General features: G+C 45.4%; 1 protein-coding gene across 2 annotated transcripts in view; it reads left to right on the top strand.

The window, feature by feature from the left end:
• LOC120980842 (capping protein, Arp2/3 and myosin-I linker protein 3-like) overlaps positions 1 to 25,476 on the top strand; it is a 1,329,972-nt gene that overhangs the window by 120,622 nt on the left and 1,183,874 nt on the right. For both annotated transcript variants that reach the window (XM_040410169.1, XM_040410170.1), the window contains one exon: positions 23,132 to 23,191. In XM_040410169.1, the coding sequence (XP_040266103.1) occupies positions 23,132 to 23,191 (60 nt within the window). The remainder of the gene's footprint in view (positions 1 to 23,131; positions 23,192 to 25,476) is intronic.

Raw genomic sequence — 25,476 nt, 5'->3', positions numbered from 1 at the left:
GGTGGGGGGTCTGTGGATGGCACATATATAACAGTGCCACCCACAGATCCCCCATAACAGTGCCACCCACAGATCCCCCATAACAGTGCCACCCACAGATCCCCCCTGTAACAGTGCCACCCACAGATCCCCCCTGTAACAGTGCCATCCACAGATCCCCCCTGTAACAGTGCCATCCACAGATCCCCCCTGTAACAGTGCCATCCACAGATCCCCCCTGTAACAGTGCCATCCACAGATCCCCCCTGTAACAGTGCCATCCACAGATCCCCCCTGTAACAGTGCCATCCACAGATCCCCCCTGTAACAGTGCCATCCACAGATCCCCCCTGTAACAGTGCCATCCACAGATCCCCCCTGTAACAGTGCCACCCACAGATCCCCCCTGTAACAGTGCCACCCACAGATCCCCCCTGTAACAGTGCCACCCACAGATCCCCCCTGTAACAGTGCCACCCACAGATCCCCCCTGTAACAGTGCCACCCACAGATCCCCCCTGTAACAGTGCCACCCACAGATCCCCCCTGTAACAGTGCCATCCACAGATCCCCCCTGTAACAGTGCCATCCACAGATCCCCCCTGTAACAGTGCCATCCACAGATCCCCCCTGTAACAGTGCCATCCACAGATCCCCCCTGTAACAGTGCCATCCACAGATCCCCCCTGTAACAGTGCCATCCACAGATCCCCCCTGTAACAGTGCCATCCACAGATCCCCCCTGTAACAGTGCCATCCACAGATCCCCCCTGTAACAGTGCCATCCACAGATCCACCCTGTAACAGTGCCATCCACAGATCCCCCCATAACAGTGCGTCATCCACAGATCCCCCCATAACAGTGCGTCATCCACAGATCCCCCCATAACAGTGCGTCATCCACAGATCCCCCCATAACAGTGCGTCATCCACAGATCCCCCCATAACAGTGCGTCATCCACAGATCCCCCCATAACAGTGCGTCATCCACAGATCCCCCCATAACAGTGCGTCATCCACAGATCCCCCCATAACAGTGCGTCATCCACAGATCCCCCCCATAACTGTGCGTCATCCACAGATCCCCCCCATAACTGTGCGTCATCCACAGATCCCCCCCCATAACTGTGCGTCATCCACAGATCCCCCCCATAACTGTGCGTCATCCACAGATCCCCCCCATAACTGTGCGTCATCCACAGATCCCCCCATAACTGTGCGTCATCCACAGATTCCCCCCATAACTGTGCGTCATCCACAGATCCCCCCATAACTGTGCGTCCTCCACAGATCCCCCCATAACAGTGCGTCCTCCACAGACCACCATTAGTTCTAAACCCACCAAAAGCACACCTTTTGGTTAAAAATATTTTTTTTTCTTATTTCCCTCCCCAAAAACCTAGGTGCGTCTTATGGGCCGGTGAGTCTTATAGGGCGAAAAATACGGTATTTCAATCTTTTTAATATCCCCACACTGTGACACCAAAAAATATAAAAACCAATTGGGAAGAGCTAATGCACCCAGCTTATCGGGCAACTGAAGTATTTCTTTTTTTAATCTAGATACCCCACCTTTCCAAATAAATTCCCTAGTCAAACTATCTAAGGTCAAAAATATATTTTTTTGTCAATACAATTGGAGCATTCTGTAATATATACAACACCTTGGGGAGGAAGCCAATCTTTATTACACTGCTCAAAAAAATAAAGGGAACACTTAAACAACACAATGCAACTCCAAGTCAATCACACTTCTGTGAAATCAAACTGTCCACTTAAGAAGCAACACTGAGTGACAATCAATTTCACATGCTGTTGTGCAAATGGGATAGACAACGGGTGGAAATTATAGGCAATTAGCAAGACACCCCCAATAAAGGAGTGGTTCTGCAGGTGGTGACCACAGACCACTTCTCAGTTCCTATGCTTCCTGGCTGATGTTTTGGTCACTTTTGAATGCTGGTGGTGCTTTCACTCTAGTGGTAGCATGAGACGGAGTCTACAACCCACACAAGTGGCTCAGGTAGTGCAGCTTATCCAGGATGGCACATCAATGCGAGCTGTGGCAAGAAGGTTTGCTGTGTCTGTCAGCGTAGTGTCCAGAGCATGGAGGCGCTACCAGGAGACAGGCCAGTACATCAGGAGACGTGGAGGAGGCCGTAGGAGGGCAACAACCAGCAGGGCCGCTACCTCCGCCTTTGTGCAAGGAGGAACAGGAGGAGCACTGCCAGAGCCCTGCAAAATGACCTCCAGCAGGCCACAAATGTGCATGTGTCTGCTCAAACGGTCAGAAACAGACTCCATGAGGGTGATATGAGGGCCCGACGTCCACAGGTGGGGGTTGTGCTTACAGCGCAACACCGTGCAAGACGTTTGGCATTTGCCAGAGAACACTAAGATTGGCAAATTCGCCACTGGCGCCCTGTGCTCTTCACAGATGAAAGCAGGTTCACACTGAGCACATGTGACAGACGTGACAGAGTCTGGAGACGCCGTGGAGAACGTTCTGCTGCCTGAAACATCCTCCAGCATGACCGGTTTGGCATTTGGTCAGTAATGGTGTGGGGTGGCATTTCGTTGGAGGGCCGCACAGCCCTCTATGTGCTCGCCAGAGGTAGCCTGACTACCATTAGGTACCGAGATGAGATCCTCAGACCCCTTGTGAGACCATATGCTGGTGCAGTTGGCCCTGGGTTCCTCCTAATGCAAGACAATGCTAGACCTCATGTGGCTGGAGTGTGTCAGCATTTCCTGCAAGACGAAGGCATTGATGCTATGGACTGGCCCGTCCGTTCCCCAGACCTGAATCCAATTGAGCACATCTGGGACATCATGTCTCACTCTATCCACCAACAGACTGTCCAGGAGTTGGCAGATGCTTTAGTCCAGGTCTGGGAGGAGATCCCTCAGGAGACCGTCCGCCACCTCATCAGGAGCATGCACAGGCGTTGTAGGGAGGTCATACAGGCACGTGGAGGCCACACACACTACTGAGCCTCATTTTGACTTGTTTTAAGGACATTACATCAAAGTTGGATCAGCCTGTAGTGTGTTTTTCCACTTTAATTTTGAGTGTGACTCCAAATCCAGACCTCCATGGGTTGAAAAATTTGATTTCCATTTTTTTATTTTTGTGTGATTTTGTTGTCAGCACATTCAACTATGTAAGAACAAAGTATTTCAGAAGAATATTTAATTAATTCAGATCTAGGATGTGTTATTTTTGTGTTCCCTTTATTTTTTTGAGCAGTGTAGATTAATTCGAGCCATCACTGATAGTGGCAATCTATTCCATATATGGATCTTCCTCATCAATTCCTTGAAAAGAGGGACAAGATTTATTTCCACATAATCTTCCACCTTTCTTGAAATATTAATTCCTAAGAATTTAAAACTCTCTTTTTTAACTACGTGCACACCATAATCGTTGCTCAACTCTTCATTCCCTAATAACATCAAGTGTGATTTCTATACCTAAATCCACTTCCGTATTACCTAAATACAACAGAATATCATCTGCATACAACATAATTTTTTCCCTACACTCCCCATATTGAAAACCCTCTAGATCCTTTTCCCCCTGAATTATATTGGCCAGAGGCTCAATTGCTAATGTGAACAGTAAGGGGCAAAGGGCAGGGAAGTTGCTCCACCCACGAATACCATCGCCACAGGCTGGGAATATATTAATTTAATCCAGTTTATAAAATGGTCTCCGAACCCGAAGCAATTAAGGACTTCCCACAAATAATCCCATTCTATGCAATTGAAAGCTTTGGTTGCATTAAAAAGATAGTATACCTTTTTGTGTTTCTTTTTCTTTTCTTATTTTGTTACCCTCTATATTAGCAAATACTCTTCTAATATTGGAGTCGATCAGTCTCCCAGGGATGAAACCTGTTTGATCTTCATGAATCAAGGTTTTTATTATTTTTGACAATCTTTCCGCTAGAACCTTTGCTAGTATTTTAATGTCAGTGTTCAACAAGGATATAGGTCTATATGATTCTGTGCTTAATTTATCTTTACCCTCTTTGGGGATCAGAACTATTTAGCTTGATTCATTGACTCTGGCAGTTTTTTTTCCCCTTCGCCTCAAATAGGGTGTCCAATAATTCTGGCAAAAGTATCTGTCCAAAATACGTGTATATTTCAAAGGGGAAGCCATCTACTCCTGACGCTTTACCATTTTTTTTTACTGTTCTCACCGCCATCTCTAATTCTTCCAGTTGTAGTTCCCTATCTAATTGGTCTCTCTGTTCCGCAGTCAACTTTCTCTTAAAAGGTATTTCACCCAGATAGTGATGAATTTCCTCTTTTGTTTTCTGTATCTTTGATTCATATAATTATTGATAATAAATTCAAAAAGTTTCAGTTATCTGTTCCGGGGTTCTAACCATCTGTCCCTTCTTATCTTTTATTACCCCTATCCAGGTTTTTTTTGGTTGATTTTTAACTGTATTGGCAAGGATCTTGCCCACCTTTTCCCCCTCATAAAAAAACTTTGCCCCATGGAAGAACATTGCTGTTTGAGAGCTTTACATTTGTAGCTCTTTAACCATCTCCTGCACCTCTTCCCATTTTTTTAAACTCTTTGCAGTAGGGGCTTCTATACATTTTAAGCTTGCAAACTCTAGTTCCTGTTCTGCAATTTTAATTTTCTCTGTATGTTTTTTTTTTTAAGGTAATTCACGTTTTTAAATAAAATCCCTCTCAAAAAGGCCTTGACTGTATCCCAGATCACCAACTTATTTGCAGAATTCCTATTGACCCTAAATAAAGACCTGTAGTTCTTTTTTAATTTCATCCTTCTCTTTTATCAGAGTTAACCAGTGTGAATTTACTTTAAAAGTAAATGTTCTATGACTAATTATACCATTCAGATCCATCACTACAGCACAATGGTCTGAAAGCGCCATGGGAACATATTTTATTTTTATATTATATTTCTCCATTCATTTTTTATTACTTAATATCATATCTATTCTTGACCAAGACTGATGTGTTTTGGAGTAACAAGAGTAAGTTTTATCCTCCGGATGTAATTTACGCCAAATATCCACCTGATCCAGCTCAGATAGTAAATACTTGAAGTTGTTCTTATTGGGCGGCGTTTTACTCTTTGTTAATCTATCCTTACTGGCATCAATAACCACATTGTAGTCACCCCCTGCAATCAACATATAGTTTTACTTATCTGTCATATAATTGTGTAATTCATAAATCACATCCGGCCTATATGGAGGGGGGATATAAATGTTTGCAATCACCATCTGTACACTGTCTATAATACTATGCAAAAATAAAAACTGGCCGCTGTCATCCACCTTACAGGAAACACACTCGAAATTAATCTTTTCATGAATCAATATAGATATTCCTCTTGAATATAATGTATATGTAGAATGGAACCCCTCCCCAATCCATCTTTTTTCCATTCACCTCAAATTACCCCTATCCAAATGTGTTTCCTGCAGGCAGACAGCCAGCATATATCCTCTTAACCAATCAAAGATGGCAAACCTTTTTAATCTCTCTCTTAACCCCCTTACATTAAGTGAAACAATTCTCAACATTAAAAATGTAATACGAGAGAAAAAAAATAAAGACTCCTCTCTCTGCCCTCCCCCATGCAGCCATCCCCTGGAGACCAATGGCAGCCCCTAATCTATGCATATTCCTCCCTATATCCCCCTCCCTCGCAACAATTTTTTAAATTCATATCATATGCCATTCATCTCTGCCCATTCGTTTGCTTCTTCTGGCGAGTGGAATAACAATACCCTGTCCTGGTATTCTACCAGGAACTTCGCCAGAAAAAGCAAATTGTACTTTAAACCGGCTGTTCTCAGTCTCCTTTTTATGTCTATATATATTTTCCTCTTTTTACTGGTAGCAAAGGAATAATCCGGATAGAAATGTATCTTTTTTCCATTCATCTGGAATTTATCTGAACTTCTGGCATCAGACAGAATGGCATCACGGTCCCTAGCAAGAAGGCATTTAATCCAAATTTGTCTCGGCTGAGCACCTGGAATGCTCTTCTTACTAGGAACCCTGTGAGTCCCCTCTACTGAAAAAATACTGGATAGTAAGCCCGGTTTACAGTTGTCAATAAGCCATTTTTCAATATATTCTCCACATTTAGCTCCCTCAGCACCTTCAGGAATCCCCACACATCTTAAATTTGCTCTCCTTGATCTATCCTCAAAATCTATCATTTTACTTTCAGCAGTTTCTGTTGCTTTTTTTTAGAGATGTTACTTCATTCTCCAGTTTATACACTAATTCTTCCAAGCCCCCTACTCTGTTCTCCATTGCATACATGCATTCTTTTAATTTTGCAAAATCCTCTCTAATCAAGGACACATTGGTCTGTATTGTCCCAATCTGAGGAACCAGTTTCCCCATCACTTCTTCCAATCTGGACACAGTAAGGAGAATGTCTTTAACCATTTCCCCTTTAGGTTCCATTATTACATGAGACTCAAATGACTCGTTCAAACCCTGGTCCCCAATCAGGCAGTAAGCTGAGCCCTTTCCAGCTCCTCCGGGATCCCTTATTGGAGTTGTGGGGGTCATATATTTATTTATAGCACTTTGCTTTTTTGTTTTTTTTAGGCCTGTTCCCGATCTTCTGTTTAGACCCTGCTGATCATCCCTTTTTTTTGGTGCCATTTCCAAAACGACCGAGCAACCCCAAAAGTTAACTGCAGATAAAGCCGTTAAAACAGCACCACAATCTTCAAGACACCAATATATTTGTCTAGAAAGTGCTTGTTGCTTTATTGATTACTTTAGTTTCTTTATTAGTAGATATTAGTAAATGTCAGTTATATGCTTTTGCAGACAATCCAGTTATTCTTCCTCCATCCATCTCATTAGTTACCAGACAGCAGGAATTGTTAATGTAAGGAAATGAGGAGAAAACAAGTTGTTACTAAGGAGCTTTAGTAGGAGGTTAATAGACAAACCTGAAAGATGACTTGATGAATATGGGCAACAAGAATAAACGTGTGGCTGACAGGAAACGTATGAAGGGTCCGGACCTAAGAGTGGGTGATTTGGTGTTGCTGTCCACAAGAAACATTAAGGTACCTTCTTGGAAGTTGTGTCCAAGATCTATTGATCCATGTAAGATCACTGCCATTATTAATCTTGTAGTTTTTCGTCTTGAACTTCCTCTGGTTCTGAAAATACATAATGTGTTTCATAATTCTTTGTTGAAAACCTTTGGAGTTGTCTTCCTTGCCACCCTGTCCTGTCATGGTGGACGGTAGTTTGGAATTCCAGATCGCCAAGATAAATAACTCTTGAGTTCTCCGTAGAACTCTTCAGTATCTTGTTCACTGGAAGAGTAATGGACCTGAGGAGAGGATGTGGGTACCGGCATCTGAAGTGAATGCCAGTCCTTTGGTGAAAGCTTTTCACAGGTCTCACGCGGATAAGGTCGGTCCTGGGTGCCCGGAGGTCACCTGTAGAAGGGCGGGTACTGTCACGGATGTACCGAGACATACAGACGTCCCCGCGACAGTGAGTGGCAGGAGATCTTTGAGACTGGCAACACGTGGTTTGAGTTGACATGTTTACCTTGTGGATCAATAGGCATCTGTGTTGTTTCTGGATCTGGCCACACCCTTAACTTCCAGGTGTTGCTATTGTGATCATTTAGCTTTTCCTATTTATAGTTGTTTCTCCCACAATTATGTGCGGTTTATAGCTTCAGTTGGACCTAGCTGAGTTCCTGGTGCTGTCATAGCTGTTTGAAGTTAAGTGTTACATTTCCCTTTTGTACTTTATTTTGACTTTTCTGTGTGTTGCATTTCCTTGTTGTTTTGTATTAGGCCTCAGGGAGACTCCCGTTCATCCTTCCTTTTGGAGGAACAGGATGTCTCATTCCTGTCATTAGTACCAGGGTCCTTTAGGGTTCGATAGGACTTTAGGTATTCCTGTGTATGAACTCACCTACCTTTTGAGGTCTGTTCATACTGATAGCCAGTCAGGGCTTTGGTTAGGGTTTTCACTAGGAGGTGTCCATCTTCCTTCCCAAGTTTTCAGGCCATTTCCTTTCCACTTTCTCTCATATGTTTGGTGTGGGGTGTCACGAATCAGCGGGTGTGAACCCACTTTGCCACTGACTGGCTATACTCTGGAGGGGCATGTCTAAGCAACTACCTGGTTTTCACTTGATTCTCAGATGGTGAGGTTAGACTTGAGCCTTTAGGGTAGTTGCCAGGGGCTACTCCAGAGCAATCCCTGAGTCAGTGGCAGCTGGTCCAGGCAGACCATGAGATACCTGGGTAGGTACCAGAAGTACACACATAGTCAGACAGGCGGGGTCATTACCAGAAGCAACAGAGCAGTACCGAAAGATGAGGCAGAGGTGTAGTCAGACAGGCAAAAGGTCAGGGCAGGCTGCACAGGTACAGGTCAGGCAATCCGAGTTGGCAACAGGCGAGACAAGGCAAGCAGGCAGCGATCAGACGATAAGCAGAGTCCAGGAACGAAGTATAAATCAGGAGCACACGAGAGTATCAGAAACCAACCAACTCAAGAACCTTGACAATGAGGTATCTGGGAAGAGGGCTGAGCCACTTAAATACCTGCAGGAGAGCCAGGGTTGGTCTTCGAGGTTACCTGAACTAACCCACACAGCCCAGGGAGTGATGTGCTCTTCCCTTAGAGCAGTGTAACAAATAACCAGCCAAGCACATGCTGTCTCTAGGGCTGAGTAGAAGCTGTGGAGCAGAATCCTAAAAGCAATACCACTTATAGAAACAGACTCCAGGACCGCAGCAGTGAAATAGGAAGCACTGACCACATGTCACCGCTGCACATGGCGACCGGGACAGCGGCGATAAGCGGGGGAACAGCAGCGTATAGCAGCTGCTGTTGCATGGGGTTTCCTCCCACATTAGAGCGTGAAAGTAAGGACCTCTAAGGACCTCTAAGGTAGAATGCTCAGGAATACTGCCTGTGCCATGTGTATTGAAGGGAAATAAACCTACTAACTATTATCTGTTCTGCGGTGAATTGTGATTGTTATTTTTTTTTTGGGGGGGGGGGGGGGGTGTTTTATTAATCAGAAAAAAAATATATGTTTTAATTGCCGTTTAGTGAAGTTGAAGGTGAAGGTGAAGTTACGTTGTACTACAGCCATTTACGTGGTGTATTAAAAGGAAATATATGTACGTCCCATTAGCTGTTCTGCAGTGAATTGTGATTGTTAAATTTCTTTTTTTGGGTGTAGTAATAGGAAAAAGAATACACCTTAATTGACCTTCTGCGGTGAATTGTGATAGTTTTTTTTGGGGGGGAGGGGGGTTATTTATTTATAAAAAATGTCTTAATTGCCGTTCAGTAGAAAAGTAACATTGTACTACAGCCTTTTTTGGGGGGTTTTATTTTAATTTAATTCTAGCGGTCATGTCTTGACCAGCAACCCAGCGGTGCTTGAATAGTTGACTCTGTCTTCGACTTCGTCGCAAGTAACGTCAGACACCCCCAGCCAAGAGTCGGTGGGTTCCTCTGACACGGCGCTTAGCATCAGGCCCTGTGCCCCCACCTGAACCTTCCTCTGTCATTTTCAGTTCCCTCAGCACGAGAAGTATTATATGCCCTAGGCTCTGCTCTACTTTTCAGCGACGACGAGCTGCTAGAGGAGATTTCGGAACTATTGCCCAGCCAAGATCTGGAGGAGACATCCGCTGCTTCCTCTGGTAGGCGGGCAAGTAGTGATGATGAGAGTCATGTGGGAGAAGGGGTTGCGAGTGGTCAGGCTCCTGGCCCTGAAACCGTTGAGGGGGACATCAGTGTTGTGCAGACAGTAGCGGATGAGTCGGTTGAAGAAGCGGGTTCATCATCATCATCAGCTGGACAAGAGCGTGGCAGCTTGCACGTGAGGCAGCGGCTGAGCCAGCAGGGTGGCAGCGTGGCTGTGAGTCAGCAGGGTGACAGCAGTGGGAAGTCCGGAGCCAAACATGCCCGGGGTAGACGACCCGCTTCACAGGAGCCTACCAGCCCAGGAAGTAGCAGTGCAGGGGTTCATGGAGGCAGCGATGGCAGGCATTCAGCGCAGAGTGTTGGGGGGGAAATGCCATACTCGGTGGTGTGGCAATTATTTGTTAGAAAAAGATCCAAAAAAGGAAAATGAAGGATATGTATAACTGCGTATATATTCCTCTGAAAAGCGCCACGCCCAAGATAAAAGTACTGAGTGTATACATAAAATTCAAGTAAAAAAGTTATTTAAAATAAAAGGATTTCTCATAGTGTTTGTATACAAACAATCATCTGTTATGATAGAATATAGCTATGAGGAGTGGGTAGAAATAATCATATGGTATTACGGTTTGCACGGTGGTAACAACTTCCAGTCGCCGTGGAACGCATGGGGCCAGTTTCGATACCTATATACCACATGTGGATATCTGGAGCACATGCGGTATATAGGTATTGAAACTGGCCCCATGCGTTCCACGGCGACCGGAAGTTGTTACCAACTTACTTCCGGCGCCGGGGTGATGCGTTCCACAGGGCGGAACCTCATGGGGTTCACAAGAACCGGAAGCCACCGCTTGAAACAACGAACGCGAAAACCATCTCCAGCACTACTATAAATATGTGAGTGTATCTGTTTATTGTATTGTTATTTGCTCCTGAGGAAGGGGTCACCTTTTATTTGAACTCCGAAACGCGTTGAGCCTGCATTACCATTAAAAGAGATTGAACTGAAACCCTGGTATGTCCTGCTGACTGCAATCTCTGAGACCTAATAAGTGATCCTGGCCGGGGGGGTATTGTCACGGGGCGTCTTGAGTTTAACCTGTGGACAACCCCCCAGTGAAGTGAGTGGAAATCAAATTATTTAAATTGTTGTTGCAGACCGTAACACCATATGATTATTTCTACCCACTCCTCATAGATATATTCTATCATAACAGATGATTGTTTGTATCCAAACACTATGAGAAATCCTTTTATTTTAAATAACTTTTTTACTTGAATTTTATGTATACACTCAGTACTTTTATCTTGAGCGTGGCGCTTTTCAGAGGAATATATATGCAGTTGTACATATCCTTCGTTTCCTTTTTTGGATCTTTTTCTATTCATAAGCGTTTAGTATCCACTAACGTTTTTTTCTCAGCTGCCTTCCCCTCCACTTTTATATCAAAAGTACGCATCTTATATTACCACTAGTATCCTCACCATTGTTGTGTAGAAACCATCACTGGTGGCGCCTCGGGGGCGCGGGGGGGGGGGGGGGTTTACACATAAAGAATCTGTTTAACTCCTTTTTCTCCTCCTCTTTTTCTTTGCATCTCTTGTCACAATTATTTGTTAGGCCGCCGGAGGAGATGAACATGGCTATTTGCCAAATTTGTGGGCTGAAGGTGAAATGTGGCCAGGGTACCAATGTTGGCACCACAGCCCTGTACCAACAAATGCAACGTCATTATAAAGTGACCTTGGAGAACCATGGCTCCTAAGTGGTGGTCCAGCCTGCCGCAGCAACCACTGCATCACCCAGTGGCATGCACCCAATTTCATGCAGTCAAGAATCCACCACCTCAGCCGAAGGGAGCTGTCTGTCCTTCCCATCATCTGCTGGTCATGATGCTCCTGCTCCTTCTCCTCCTACTCCTTGTCAGTCATTCCGTCAGCAATCAATCACTGAAGTGATTGCCAAGAGACAACAATATGCGTGCACTCATCCAACAGCGCAGAAGCTGAACGTGCTTCTGACCAAGTTGCTGGTGCTGCAGTCCCTCCCTTTCCAAGTGGTGGACTCTGCACCTTTCAGAGAACTGATGGCTTATGCTGAGCTGAGGTGGAGAGTCCCAAGCCGTCATATTTTTGCCAAAAAGGTAGTACCAGCCCTGCACACATATGTAAAACAGAAGGTGGGCCAGTCCTTGAGCCTGTCGGTGTCTGCCAAGGTGCACGGCAGCACCGACATGTGGAGCGGGAACTACCATCAAGGACAATATATGTCTTTTACGGTCCACTGGGTAAATGTGGTTCCTGCCCAGCCACACCAGCAACTTGGCCAGGTTTGGTCCTGCGACAATGTCCGCCTTTCCCTCCTCATCCTCCACCGTATCCTAAGCCCCCACTGCAGGGACAATTCACAGTGCCCCTCCAGCATACCACATGTGCAGGGCATGGCGGTGTCATGCTGTTCTGCACCTTGTTTGCCTGGGCGAACAGATTACACAGGGGAGGAACTTCTCTGCATCAAGAAATTGAATCCTGGCTTTCTCCTCAACAACTCAAAATCTAAACCATGGTGACCAACAACAAGAAAAACATGGTGTCGGTGCTGCGTCAAGGAGGGCTGAGCCATGCGCCCTGCATGGCGCACGTGTTCAATCTGGTTGTAAAGCGGTTCCTGAAGTCACCTCATCTGCAAGACATCCTAAAAATGGCCAGGAAACTTTGCATGCACTTTAGCCACTGTAACTCACACCCTCCTTGAGCTGCAGTGGCAGAACTGCATCCCCCAACATAGGCTAATATGCGACATTTCCATCCGTTGGAATTCCACCCTCCATATGTTGGACCGATTATTTGAACAGAGAAAGGCCATAAACCATTTCTTGATGATACAGGCGGACAGAAGTACTCCCCTGTGTAACTTCGATGTTAGCCAGATAGCTCATGCGTGACACCTGCCGTTTTCTCGAGCCCCTTGAGAAGGCCACTTTATTTGTCAGTCGCCAGGACTATGGGATGAACAACGTCACTTCACTGATTCATGTCCTGGAGCCCATACTGCTAAAACTGGCTGGCCAGGGGACAGGAGACGTGATGCCAACATATCAAGGCCACATGAGCCCTGTGGGGGCTGAACTAGAGGAAGAGGAGGAGGAAGACATTCGAGCACAAGCAATGCATAGGTACATTTTTTCTACACAAGTGACAGGAGAGGAGGAGCAGGAGCTACAGGGCTATGAGGAAGACGAGTCAGAGGACCCAGTCACACCGTGGCAGTATGCAGTGGAGATGGAGGCAGGGAGTCCCACTGAGTCACTTGAGCAAATGGCCTTATGCATCTCCCATCCTCACGCAGGTCTGACCAGACGGGCCCTCTGCACTCACGTTCCACTTCCATGGCTGCTGGAGGGGGGGTGGAGGGGCAGGAGCAGTCCAGCTCCATGAGCAGCAACTTAAATCTAGAGTCGCCGATGAGCAGTTTTTTCACCCCCTACTGAAGAAACTACTCACCAGCAGCAGCAGCTTGACATAGAGCAGAACCTGAACCAGCAGGTTTGGCATACTTGGAGTGCACCCTGCCACTCCACATCAAAGATCCCCTGGACTACTGAGCAGCCAAACTCGATTTGTGGCCGCAACTGGCCGAGTTTACCCTGGACAAGCTTTCCTGCCCAGCCAACAGTGTGGCATCAGAGCGGGTTTTTAATGCGGTGGGGGCCATAGTTACCCAAAGGAGAACTCGCCTGTCCACCAAAAATGTGGAGAAACTTACCTTTGTGAAGATGAATCAGGAGTGGATCAGCCAGGATTTTCAAACACCAGTGCCTGATGCATCAGACTAGATCATTCATGGTGCCACTCTTACACTTTGACAAAACTGTTATTTCTGGCTACCTTCTTCAGCTACTATTCTGATGCTGCCACCTGCCTGATCCCACACCTGCGAGGTGCTCCTACTGCCAGCCACCATATTCCGCTGGTACTGGTATTGCCCCGCACCTCCCCAATCTGTCACTGGGCCACTCTGTGGTCTCATGGTTCTGCCACCTCCCCACTCTGTCACTGGGCCACTCTGTGGTCTCCTCATGCTGCTGCCACCTCCCCACTATCTAACTGGGCCACTCTGTGGTCTCCTCATGCTGCTGCCACTTCACCACTCTGTGGTCTCTTCATGCTGCTTCCAGCTCCCCACTATGTCACTGGTTCACTCTGTGGTCTCGTCATGCTGCTGCCACCTCACCACTATGTCACTGGGCCACTCTGTGGTCTCCTCATCCTGCTGCCACATCACCACTATGTCACTGGGCAACTCTGTGGTCTCCTCATGCTGCTGCCACATCATTACTCAATGGTCTCTTCATGCTGCTGCCAGCTCACCACTATGTCACTAGGCCCCTTGAAAGGAGGCCCTGGGAGTAGCCCTCAAGCACGCTTAGATACATTTTTGAGGTCCCCAACCCTCAAAACTAAGGGTGGATCCCAAAAAGCTGCAGCCCACCTTGAATAGGGAGGAAATAAGCCTACCGCTGCAATGTTGGTTTCTACGGAAGCTGGGGGGGTTGATAGGGAAGGTTTGGATAGTGTCAATAATAAGTTAGCTGAAATTTTGGGGGCAGTGAATATGACTAATAGCACCGTATCTCAATTAACAACCACAATGGCAGTGTTACAGGGGGATATTACCATAATTGGGGATGAAATCACAAAACTAAGAGTAAAAGTGAAAGATTTGGAGTTGGAGACGGGGGCGGTAAAAAAGGAGTTGGGTTTAACAAAAAAACGCCTTGAGGGCATGGAGCAGGAATGTCTTGGGTTGAAAAATAAATTGATAGATCTGGAGGATAGATCTCGGAGGAACAATATAAGATTAGTAGGGTTCCCTGAGGGGGTGGAACAAGAGAACCCAGCGGACTTTGTGCAAAAGTGGCTGGTGCAAACATTGGGAGCGGATTATGATCTCTCTACATTCTGTGTAGAGCGAGCCCATAGAATCCCCCCGAGGAAGCCCCCCCCAGGTGCACCCCCTAGAGCTTTAATAGCTAGACTGGTTTGCTCCAAGGATCGGGATTAGGTACTCAGACGTAAAAGAGAACTCCTTAAAATTGGTTTTGATGGGAATGACATTCAAATATACCCAGATTTTTGCCGTGAGACACAAAATAAAAGGCAGTCCTTCTTTGACGTTAAAAAAGATTAATTTCCGCACACATAAAGTATGCGATGTTGTATCCGGCTAAACCCAGGGTGGTTCATGACTTGGTGCATTTTTTTCCCACACCTGCGGAGGGATCTCGTATTTTTTGAGTATGTCTACATGTCTATATGTTGGTTATATGGTGGTGTGGAGGAAGGAGTGGGGTTGGATCGGGAGTGGGGTTGGCGAAGTGGAAGAGGCTGATGGGGATAACATTCTCTGTGAGTCAAACGGTGGGTAGGGGTAGTGGTTATGGCTGGGGGGGTGGGTATTAGGGATTGGGAGGGGATGGGGGGGTTGGCTGCTGTCCCTGGGCCTAGGGGGGGCCTCTTCCCCCTCCTGCCAGGCTGCAGCGCGTTTTTGGCTTTTTGATAGTTTCGAATGACGCGTAGGGTTCTGTGTTGGAATGTGCGAGGGTTGGGGGATAGAGTTAAAAGGACAGTAATGTTTGATGTTATGGCTCGGCACCTCCCGGCAATTGTGGCCTTATTGGAGATGCACGCAGCGGCTGAGAAGCTCCCCCAATTAAAGAGGCGATGGGCGAAATTGGAATACCACTCATATCTGTCATCATACTTGAGGGTGTGAGTGTGTATATTCATCATGGGGTTGATTTTCAGCCGTTGGATGTTAAGGTGGACAGGGAGGGCCGATTTGTGTTTCTTTATGGTCAGTGGAGTAGACAGGAGACTATTTTAGCCTTTGTCTATGTGCCTCCACTGCTCTATCTTTGCTGTCTACGTTTATTTGCAGTAAACCCCCATGCCCGTTGTTACTGGTAGGTGACTTTAATTCGGTATTGGATCCGAGACTGGATAGGATATCTTTCTCCCCTGAGCAGAGGCACTCTCGGTCTTTCCTGTGTAATATTACCTAGGAACTTGCATGGGTTGACGTCTGGCGTCATTTGTATGGAGAAAAAAGAGCCTATTCATGCTTTGGCCGAATGTACAGGTCAATGTCAAGAATTGACTTAGCGTTCGCAAACGGGGCTATGTCTGATCAAGTGGTGAAGATGAAATATGAACTGCATGGTATCTCTGACCATTCTCCGGTATTGCTTCTGCTCAGGGGAGTGGGGGTAAATATGGGCTTCAATATATCCTTTAGACTGAACCCCTATTGGTTGGAGGTCATTGGTGAGCGGGATTTAATCAACGCAGAGATTCTTGAATTTTGGCATCGAAATGAGGGCTCCACCCATATTCACTTTGTATGGGACGCTTTGAAGGCCTACATTAGAGGCCTCTATTGCGCTAAAATAAAAAGACAACGAGCGGAGTTTCATAAGCAGGAAAATGCATTGAGGGAGACAGTTAGGAAGTTGCAGGGGGCTTTGACGAAACACGGCACGGATTCACTACGTATAGAATTTAAAGAAGCCAACCAACAATATAGGACTTTTATGGTAAACAAGGCCCAACATAAACTCTTTTTTCAAGGACAGAGACGTTTAAAGGGTTTCTGTCACCCCATTAAACAGTTGTTTTTTTTTTCATTAATAATAATCCCTATAGTGCGATCTCTTGATACATAATAAAATTAATCATTTTGATTCAGTAGATTTAGCTAAAAACCGATTTTTAAAATATGCTAATTACCTTGCTACCAGCAAGTAGGGCGGCTACTTGCTGGTAGCTGCCGCATCCTCCGTTCGTAATAACGCCCCCTCGGCATGCTGATTGACAGGGCCAGGGAAGGGAATCCTTCTCTGCTGGCGCTGTTCGAATTCGAAATCTCGCGCCTGCGCCGTACCTGGCTTCAATCGGCGCAGGCGCACTGAGAGGCGGCCGCTCGCTGGACCGCTCCATCCTCAATGCGCCTGCGTCGATGACGTCATCGTATACACCATGTTTAATGGGGTGACAGAAACACTTTTAAGTGAGGACGGGAAAACATGGAAATTGTTAGCTGCACTGGACGCAAATCAAAGGGGTGGGACTAAAATTAGGCATATAAGGAATGCTCAGGGTCAGATAGTTAAGGATCCAGAGCAGATTAGACAGGAATTTTCAGAGTATTACTCTGATATATATAGATCTGAAACGGTATGTAGCCCCTCAAAAATCGACTATTATTTGGATCAACTACAAACCGGATTCCAAAAACGTTGAGACACTAAACAAATTGTGAATAAAAACTGAATGCAATGATGTGGAGATGGCAAATGTCAATATTTTATTTGCAATAGAACGTAGATAACAGATCAAACGTTTAATCCAAGTAAATGTATAATTTTAAAGGAAAAATACGTTGATTCCAATTTCATGGTGTCAACAAATCCCAAAAAAGTTGGGACAAGTAGCAATAAGAGACTGGAAAAAGTAAATTTGAGCATAACGAAGAGCTGGAAGACCAATTAACACTAATTAGGTCAATTGGCAACATGATTGGGTATAAAAAGAGCTTCTCAGAGTGGCAGTGTCTCTCAGAAGCCAAGATGGGTAGAGGATCACCAATTCCCACAATGTTGCGCAGAAAGATAGTGGAGCAATATCAGAAAGGTGTTACCCAGCGAAAAATTGCAAAGACTTTGCATCTATCATCATCAACTGTGCATAACATCATCCGAAGATTCAGAGAATCTGGAACAATCTCTGTGCGTAAGGGTCAAGGCCGTAAAACCATACTGGATGCCCGTGATCTCTGGGCCCTTAAACGACACTGCACCACAAACAGGAATGCTACTGTAAAGGAAATCACAGAATGGGCTCAGGAATACTTCCAGAAACCATTGTCAGTGAACACAATCCACCGTGCCATCCGCCGTTGCCAGCTGAAACTCTACAGTGCAAAGAAGAAGCCATTTCTAAGCAAGATCCACAAGCTCGGGCATTTTCACTGGGCCAGGGATCATTTAAAATAGAGTGTGGCAAAATGGAAGACTGTTCTGTGGTCAGACGAGTCACGATTCGAAGTTCTTTTTGGAAATCTGGGACGCCATGTCATCCGGACCAAAGAGGACAAGGACAACCCAAGTTGTTATCAACCCTCAGTTCAGAAGCCTGCATCTCTGATGGTATGGGGTTGCATGAGTGCGTGTGGCATGGGCAGCTTGCATGTCTGGAAAGGCACCATCAATGCAGAAAAATATATTCAGGTTCTAGAACAACATATGCTCCCATCCAGACGTCATCTCTTTCAGGGAAGACCCTGCATTTTTCAACAAGATAATGCCAGACCACATTCTGCATCAATCACAACATCATGGCTGCATAGGAGAAGGATCCGGGTACTGAAATGGCCAGTCTGCAGTCCAGATCTTTCACCTATAGAGAACATTTGGCGCATCATAAAGAGGAAGGTGCAACAAAGAAGGCCCAAGACGATTGAACAGTTAGAGGCCTGTATTAGACAAGAATGGGAGAGCATTCCTATTTCTAAACTTGAGAAACTGGTCTCCTCGGTCCCCAGACGTCTGTTGAGTGTTGTAAGAAGAAGGGGAGATGCACACAGTGGTGAAAATGGTCTTGTCCCAACTTTTTGGGGATTTGTTGACACCATGAAATTCTGATTCAACATATTTTTCCCTTAAAATGGTACATTTTCTCAGTTTAAACTTTTGTTCCATGATTTATGTTCTATTCTGAATAAAATATTAGAAGTTGCCATCTCCACATCATTGCATTCAGTTTTTATTCACGATTTGTATAGTGTCCCAACTTTTTTGGAATCCGGTTTGTAGAAATGCCCTTTCTCTAGCCACAGGAAACCAGAATGCTCAATCATCCAATACGACAGGCAGAGTTAGAGGATGCCCTTTGCTCGGTTAAATATAACTCCTCCCCTGGGGCGGATGGTTTGCCATTTGAACTCTATAGGTACCATGCTAAGGCACTTCTCCCTATTCTACTGCAGGTTCTAAATGAATCATATAGATATGGATCTCTCCCTCCATCTTTCAGGGAGGCAATTATCACTCTAATTTAAAAAAAGATAAGGATGGTAGTGAGGTTGGGTCTTATAGGCCCATATCACTCCTCAATACAGACTATAAGATCTTTGCAAAATCCTTAGCAAACCGTCTTAAACGATTAATTGCAACCCTGGTTCATTCTAACCAAACAGGATTTATTCCCGGGAGACAGATTCAGGCGAATCTCTATGGGGTGTATTTGAACCTGTCGGTAGGGGGGGACCGGACCACTCCATCTTGTCTCTGGATGCTGCTAAAGCGTTCGACAGGGTGGAGTGGTCCTTCCTGTGGCGAACTATGGCACATTTTCGATTGGGGTCTACGTTTATCGCAATGACTAAACTGTTATATACTCAACCATTAGCCCGAGTTAATATTGATGGGGTTAATTCCTCTATTATTGAGCTTCAACGCGGTACGAGACAGTGTTGCCCGCTCTCTCCCCTTCTATTTGCGCTATTTATGGAGCCGTTGGCTTGTAGGATCCGTTTGAATGGGCGGATTCGGGGCTTCGAGGTAGCGGGAGAGAGTGATAAAATTAGGCTCTATGCAGACAATGTTATCCTCTTTCTGGATCAGGGCTGGAAAGCCGTCCCCCATGTTATGCAGGTCATAAAGGAGTTTAGTCTGCTTTCTGGTTACTTAATCAACTGGGCTAAGTCCTCACTCCTCCCGATAAATCGAAATGCCCACAAAGGGGGTTCCCAGGTCCGGATGCTGTCTTTGGATGACTCTCTGGACTATCTGGGGATAAAGATAGGTGCCCCTATAGGTAGATTTTACGACTTAAATCTCTCCCTGGTAATAGATAAAGTAAAGGGGAAAATCCGAGCCTGGCAAAAATTGTTAATATCGCAATCCGATCGACTGGCATTAGTTAAAATGATCCTACTGCCTCTGGTTCTATATCCGATCTGTGCCTCCTGCATCTGGATAGAGGATGCCTTCTTTTATAGACTGGAAGCTTAAATAAACGATCTAATTTGGGGGAGGAAGAGGGTTGTTATAAAGCAGAGGTATTTGTGGCTGGCCGAGTCAGAGGGGGGATTATCACTTCCTTTCTTTCAAGGGTATTTTTTTTCTGTGCAGCTACAAAGATGCTGTCATTTTAGAGAGAAGGCACTTGGGCAATATTTAACTAGGGTAACTGGTAGGTCACTTGATAATATTTTCATGCACTTAGAAACAGCACAGTTTGAAGAGTTGGACACTAGTTGCTTAATTCCGAGAACTTTGCAGAGGGTCTGGCATAGATTGAAAACGACTTTGCAGGTGTCACATGTGCTTCATTTTACCCCGTTGTGGGAGAATCAGAACTTACCAGAATTTTTGAAAATAACTGATTACACTTATTGGACTCGTAGGGGTATCACTAGAGTGGCACATTTGTTTGTTGCAGATCGTTTTAAAGTCTTAGGGGACTTTAATCTGACAAATATCTCGTTTTTAGACCAATTTATGTATGCACATTTAAAACACGCATACGAAGCTACACTTAATAAAACTTACCATATTTTTTGCCCTATAAGACGCACTTTCCCCCCCCCCCAAAAGTGGGGGGGAAATAGCAGTGCGTCTTATGGGGTGAATGCTGCTGATTTTGCCGAATTTTCAATGATACACCCGCCGCGATGCCGCACGGTGGGTGTATCCGCTGTGAGGGAGGAGGGGCTGGGGGCCGGCATCTGCTTTTATAATGACAGCGGGGCTCGTGCAGTGACTGTATTCTACTACACGGGCCCCGCTCACTGTATAATCGTATCTCTAATAGTTAATTGTTATGTATATACCGTAATCGCATAATCAGCGCCTGAATACTGACAACTACAAGCGCTCTGTAGGTAGCTGAGAGGAGGGAGGAGGCAGGCCGGGAGGATGGGCGCTGGCAGCGTGAGTCACTACGTCATGCGCCTGCGCCGCCCACTTTATGAATGAAGCAGGCGGCACAGGCGCATGACGTAGTGACTCACGCTGCCAGCGCCCATCCTCCCGGCCTGCCTCCTCCCTCCTCTCAGCTACCTACCGAGCGCTTGTAGTTGTCAGTATTCAGGCGCTGATTATGCGATTACGGTATATACATAACAATTAACTATTAGAGATACGATTATACAGTGAGCGGGGCCCGTGTAGTAGAATACAGTCACTGCACGGGCCCCGCTGTCATTATAAAAGCAGATGCGACCCCCACCCCCTGTATTGAGGGTAATTCACTACAGGGACACTTATGGAGGGGATCTGTGGATGACACATAGCATAAGATGCTATATATGTGTCATCCACAGATCCCCCCCCATAACTGTCATACACAGATCCCCATAACAGTGCCATCCAGAGACCCCAATAAGAGCCACCCACAGATCCCCCATAAGTGTCACCCACAGATCCCCCATAAGTGTCGCCCACAGATCTCCCATAAGGGTCACCCACAGATCCCCCATAAGGGTCACCCACAGATCCCCCATAAGGGTCACCCACAGATCCCCCATAAGGGTGACCCACAGATCCCCCATAAGTGTCACCCACAGATCCCCCATAAGTGTCACCCACAGATCCCCCATAAGTGTCACCCACAGATCCCCCATAAGTGTCACCCACAGATCCCCCATAAGTGTCACCCACAGATCCCCCATAAGTGTCACCCACAGATCCCCCATAAGTGTCACCCACAGATCCCCCATAAGTGTCACCCACAGATCCCCCATAAGTGTCACCCACAGATCCCCCATAAGTGTCACCCACAGATCCCCCATAAGTGTCACCCACAGATCCCCCATAAGTGTCACCCACAGATCCCCCATAAGTGTCACCCACAGATCCCCCATAAGTGTCACCCACAGATCCCCCATAAGTGTCACCCACAGATCCCCCATAAGTGTCACCCACAGATCCCCCATAAGTGTCACCCACAGATCCCCCATAAGTGTCACCCACAGATCCCCCATAAGTGTCACCCACAGATCCCCCATAAGTGTCACCCACAGATCCCCCATAAGTGTCACCCACAGATCCCCCATAAGTGTCACCCACAGATCCCCCATAAGTGTCACCCACAGATCCCCCATAACAGTGCGCCATCCACAGATCCCCCATAACAGTGCGCCATCCACAGATCCCCCATAACAGTGCGCCATCCACAGATCCCCCATAACAGTGCGCCATCCACAGATCCCCCATAACAGTGTGTCATCCATAGACCACAATTAGTTCAAAACCCACCAAAAGCACCCCTTTTGTTTCAAATTTTTTTTCTTATTATTTTTCTCCTCAAAAGCCTAGGTGCATCTTATGGGCCAGAGCGTCTTATAGGGCCAAAAATATATGATTACTCAACAACATAATTTTTTTGATTATTGTTTTCTACACTCAGATTTATTCGAAAATGCGAGCTTCACTGTCCACGGTGATTTCTTTTAAAAGTATACCTAAATGGGAGCGGGAACTGAGAATTTCCCCCCTCCCCTGGCCACAGATTTTTCAAGATACGAAAAAGGTAATATCTGTAACCAGTTATAGATTGATCCAGTTAAAAATTTTGCACAGGTTATATTATACACCGCAAATGCAGGCTAAGTTTGCTAATAACAGAGGTTGTGAATTTCTTTGTCAAAAGTGTGGCAGCCCCAATGCTGGATATATCAATCTTTTATGGGAATGTCGCATGATAAAGCGGTTTTGGGAGCAGGTATTTACAGCACTTCTGGGGGATTTCCCCCAATCTTGGGTACCGGATATGATTTCTGTGATTTTGGGTTCTTATATACCAAAAAAGTCAAATTCTTCGGGGCATTATTTAATCTGGCTGAAGGGCTGTTTGACAGCAAAGGTTCTGATAGTTAAGAGATGGGGCTCCCCCATATCCCCCGCATTTGAGGAGTGGAGACGGATTATGTCCCAAATAATGCTGTATGAGGAGATTGAGAGGCGGAGAAGACAAGGTATGCGATATCCCTCTATCTGTAGCAGGGAGGTGGATTGATTATCTCGCTCTGTTGGGTGATGTACGAGGGCGGAGTATGGGGTTCAGGCTATCAGCGACAGCAGCCAAGGGTTGGGGGGGGGGGAGAATATTCGGGATTAAAGGTATTAGGTTTGAGTTTACAGAGCTGGGCGTAATGTCATGATTTGTGATGATGTTAAAATGATAGTAACATCTTTTTTATATGTGCATAAGTCTATTTATTGTGTACTCTCATTCCGGCTCTGTTTAAATGTTTTATTATTATTGAAGAAAATAAAATATTTATTGGATTTAAAAAAATAAATAAAATGATGAGATAACCCTTTTTAACTTCATTATCATTTACTTTGTTTTAATGACTTAGGTGGAAAGTACATTCAGCTACTTAGAAATTACTGCCATTGATATTCAAGATCTTAAACTGGTGAGTACTTTAGTTTTGGTTTTACAGAATTTATTTGAATAAATCAATGCACTGATATGAGTGTATAATGTCACAAATCAAGCTGCAAACAAAAACTAACCAACAAAAAACAATCACACAGATTAATCAACTTTAAGAATTCAAAAAGGTGTTAACCACTGATAAAAATCAACAGTCTCTATATACTATAGGTAATATTCAGGATAAAATTGTATGGCAGACTCTGACAAAGTCATTATTTATATCTGATGGGGTTGTTTCTGCAGCACCGCATTTCTGTAAGGCCCAAATACAATAATGGTACAGTTGCTGAATTTTTTAAACAAATCTGTTGTATGTGGACATACCCTCAAGGCCCTTTATCACAGGCCTAATGAAAAGTTACTTTCCGATCATTGTAAACATGTCCAGCTAATCACATTTCTAATGTGTACATAAGGCTTCAGTCGGCAAAAGAAGAAAAATTCCAGGTGCACAGCTGAATAGATTTCTCAAATGCACACAACACCACCTCCATGCATCCACTGTACCTCATAGTTCACGAGCAGTGTCGCGGTGCTCCAGCCCTCCAGAAACATGTAATGTCCATAAAAATGAAGAAATGAATAAAGCAGCACTCACCTCTGTAAATCCTTAAAAGTATTCCTTTATTTGTACATGGAGCACTTCAATACAGCACATAGGGGCGGCTCGCATTCCTCCCACACATAGTAGCGTTGACGGCCGTTTCGCGCAGATACGCGTTTCTTCAGGCCACTGACGTCAGCGCGTACTCTCGCTTTGCCTTTTTAAATACCCCGGGGTAGCAGTTGCCATAGACACACATGATGCCGCCATTCCTCGGTATGACTATTACTACACAAAACATTGTGATTAAAAACATGTTAACAGTAATATGCAGGTTATTATAAGAAGATGCTCAAATAGTTTCTGACATTCAAGCCTAATTGGCCTAACCCTCCTGTGCGTAAGATCCACCTGGCTTCTTTTTGTAATAACAACCGATGTCTATCCCCACCTAGCGGTGGGTTGGGAACCAACTCTATACCAGCAAACCTCAGGGTTTCGCAACTCCCTCCATGTACCTCTTTCATGTGTTTAATAGGGTTGAGCGAACCCGAACTGTAAAGTTTGGCCAGTGCAGCATGTGACCCAGGCTCTATATAAGCTGGAGTCACGTAGCGCTGCACGTCACTCTGCTGTTACTAGTGTAGGGAGAGGATGCTGCTGGTGATTTCAGGGAGAGAATAGGAGAGAATCTTTGTTCAGAACGTGAATCTAACTCAGCGATCGACATTTGCAGGTTTTGTCAGTGTGCAATTTAAGCTAGAAATACAGCCATAATTTTCTGGGTTTTTAAAAACACCCTTTTTGTGCAAAATACACTATTTTACATCCCTAGCTGCATCTGGATGTGTGAAATTCAAATGTTATATACAGCTTTCATATTCTGTTAGTAAATAAACACTTTTATTGGCAATATACAACATCTGGATTAGTCAGTGTGCAATTTAAGCTAGAAATACAGCCATCATTTTCTTGGTTTTTAAAAACACTTATTTTTTTTTCAAAAATCCATTATTTTACAGATCTGCAAGTGTGAAATTCAAGTTTAATATATACAGCTTTCACCTACTGCATCTCTCTCCCTGTTGCAGGCAGTTGTGGGCTTCATGGCCAATTATCCTACTGCCCGCTTCTTATGTGTGGGGGACTTCAATCAAGTGGTGAGCGAGGACCTAGACAGGTTTAGCTGCAGGGACGACAGAGGGGGGTCAGGAGGGGAGAACACGGTTCTTGCTAGGATTTCCCAAGAGATGGGATGGATAGATATGTGTAGAGCCAGGAATCCACACACTAGGGAATATGGACACATGGACACATGACTGGCCGGATTGTCACCACAATTTGCCTGTAGTTGATAGGTTCAAGTATCTAGGGATGATGATCACCAAGGAATCACAGCTCTCCTATGTATTGAATATTGAACCCCTTGAATCCATGTTTCATGATAAGTTAAAAACATGGGAGTCCCTTCCACTGTCAGTTATGGGAAGATTGAAACTGGTGAAGATGGTGCTGCTGCCGAAAGGTCTATACCTTCTGTCCCACGCGTGCACCCCGGTTCCCCGAGGCTTTTTTAAGCGCATTCACGCTCTGATTGCGGCCTTTGTCTGGGGCAAGTCCAGAAGAAAGCTTTCACTCCCGATTCTTCAGAGATCGAAGCTGCAGGGGGGTGCTGCCCTTCCAGACTTTTTCCTTTACTTTATAGCAAGCCAGCTAAG

Source organism: Bufo bufo, chromosome 10, assembly GCF_905171765.1.
Source record: "Bufo bufo chromosome 10, aBufBuf1.1, whole genome shotgun sequence".
In the NCBI taxonomy this organism is placed as follows: domain Eukaryota; kingdom Metazoa; phylum Chordata; class Amphibia; order Anura; family Bufonidae; genus Bufo; species Bufo bufo.
The sequence above is the reverse complement of the archived record's forward strand: the minus strand, read 5'-3'. Positions and strand labels throughout refer to the sequence as shown.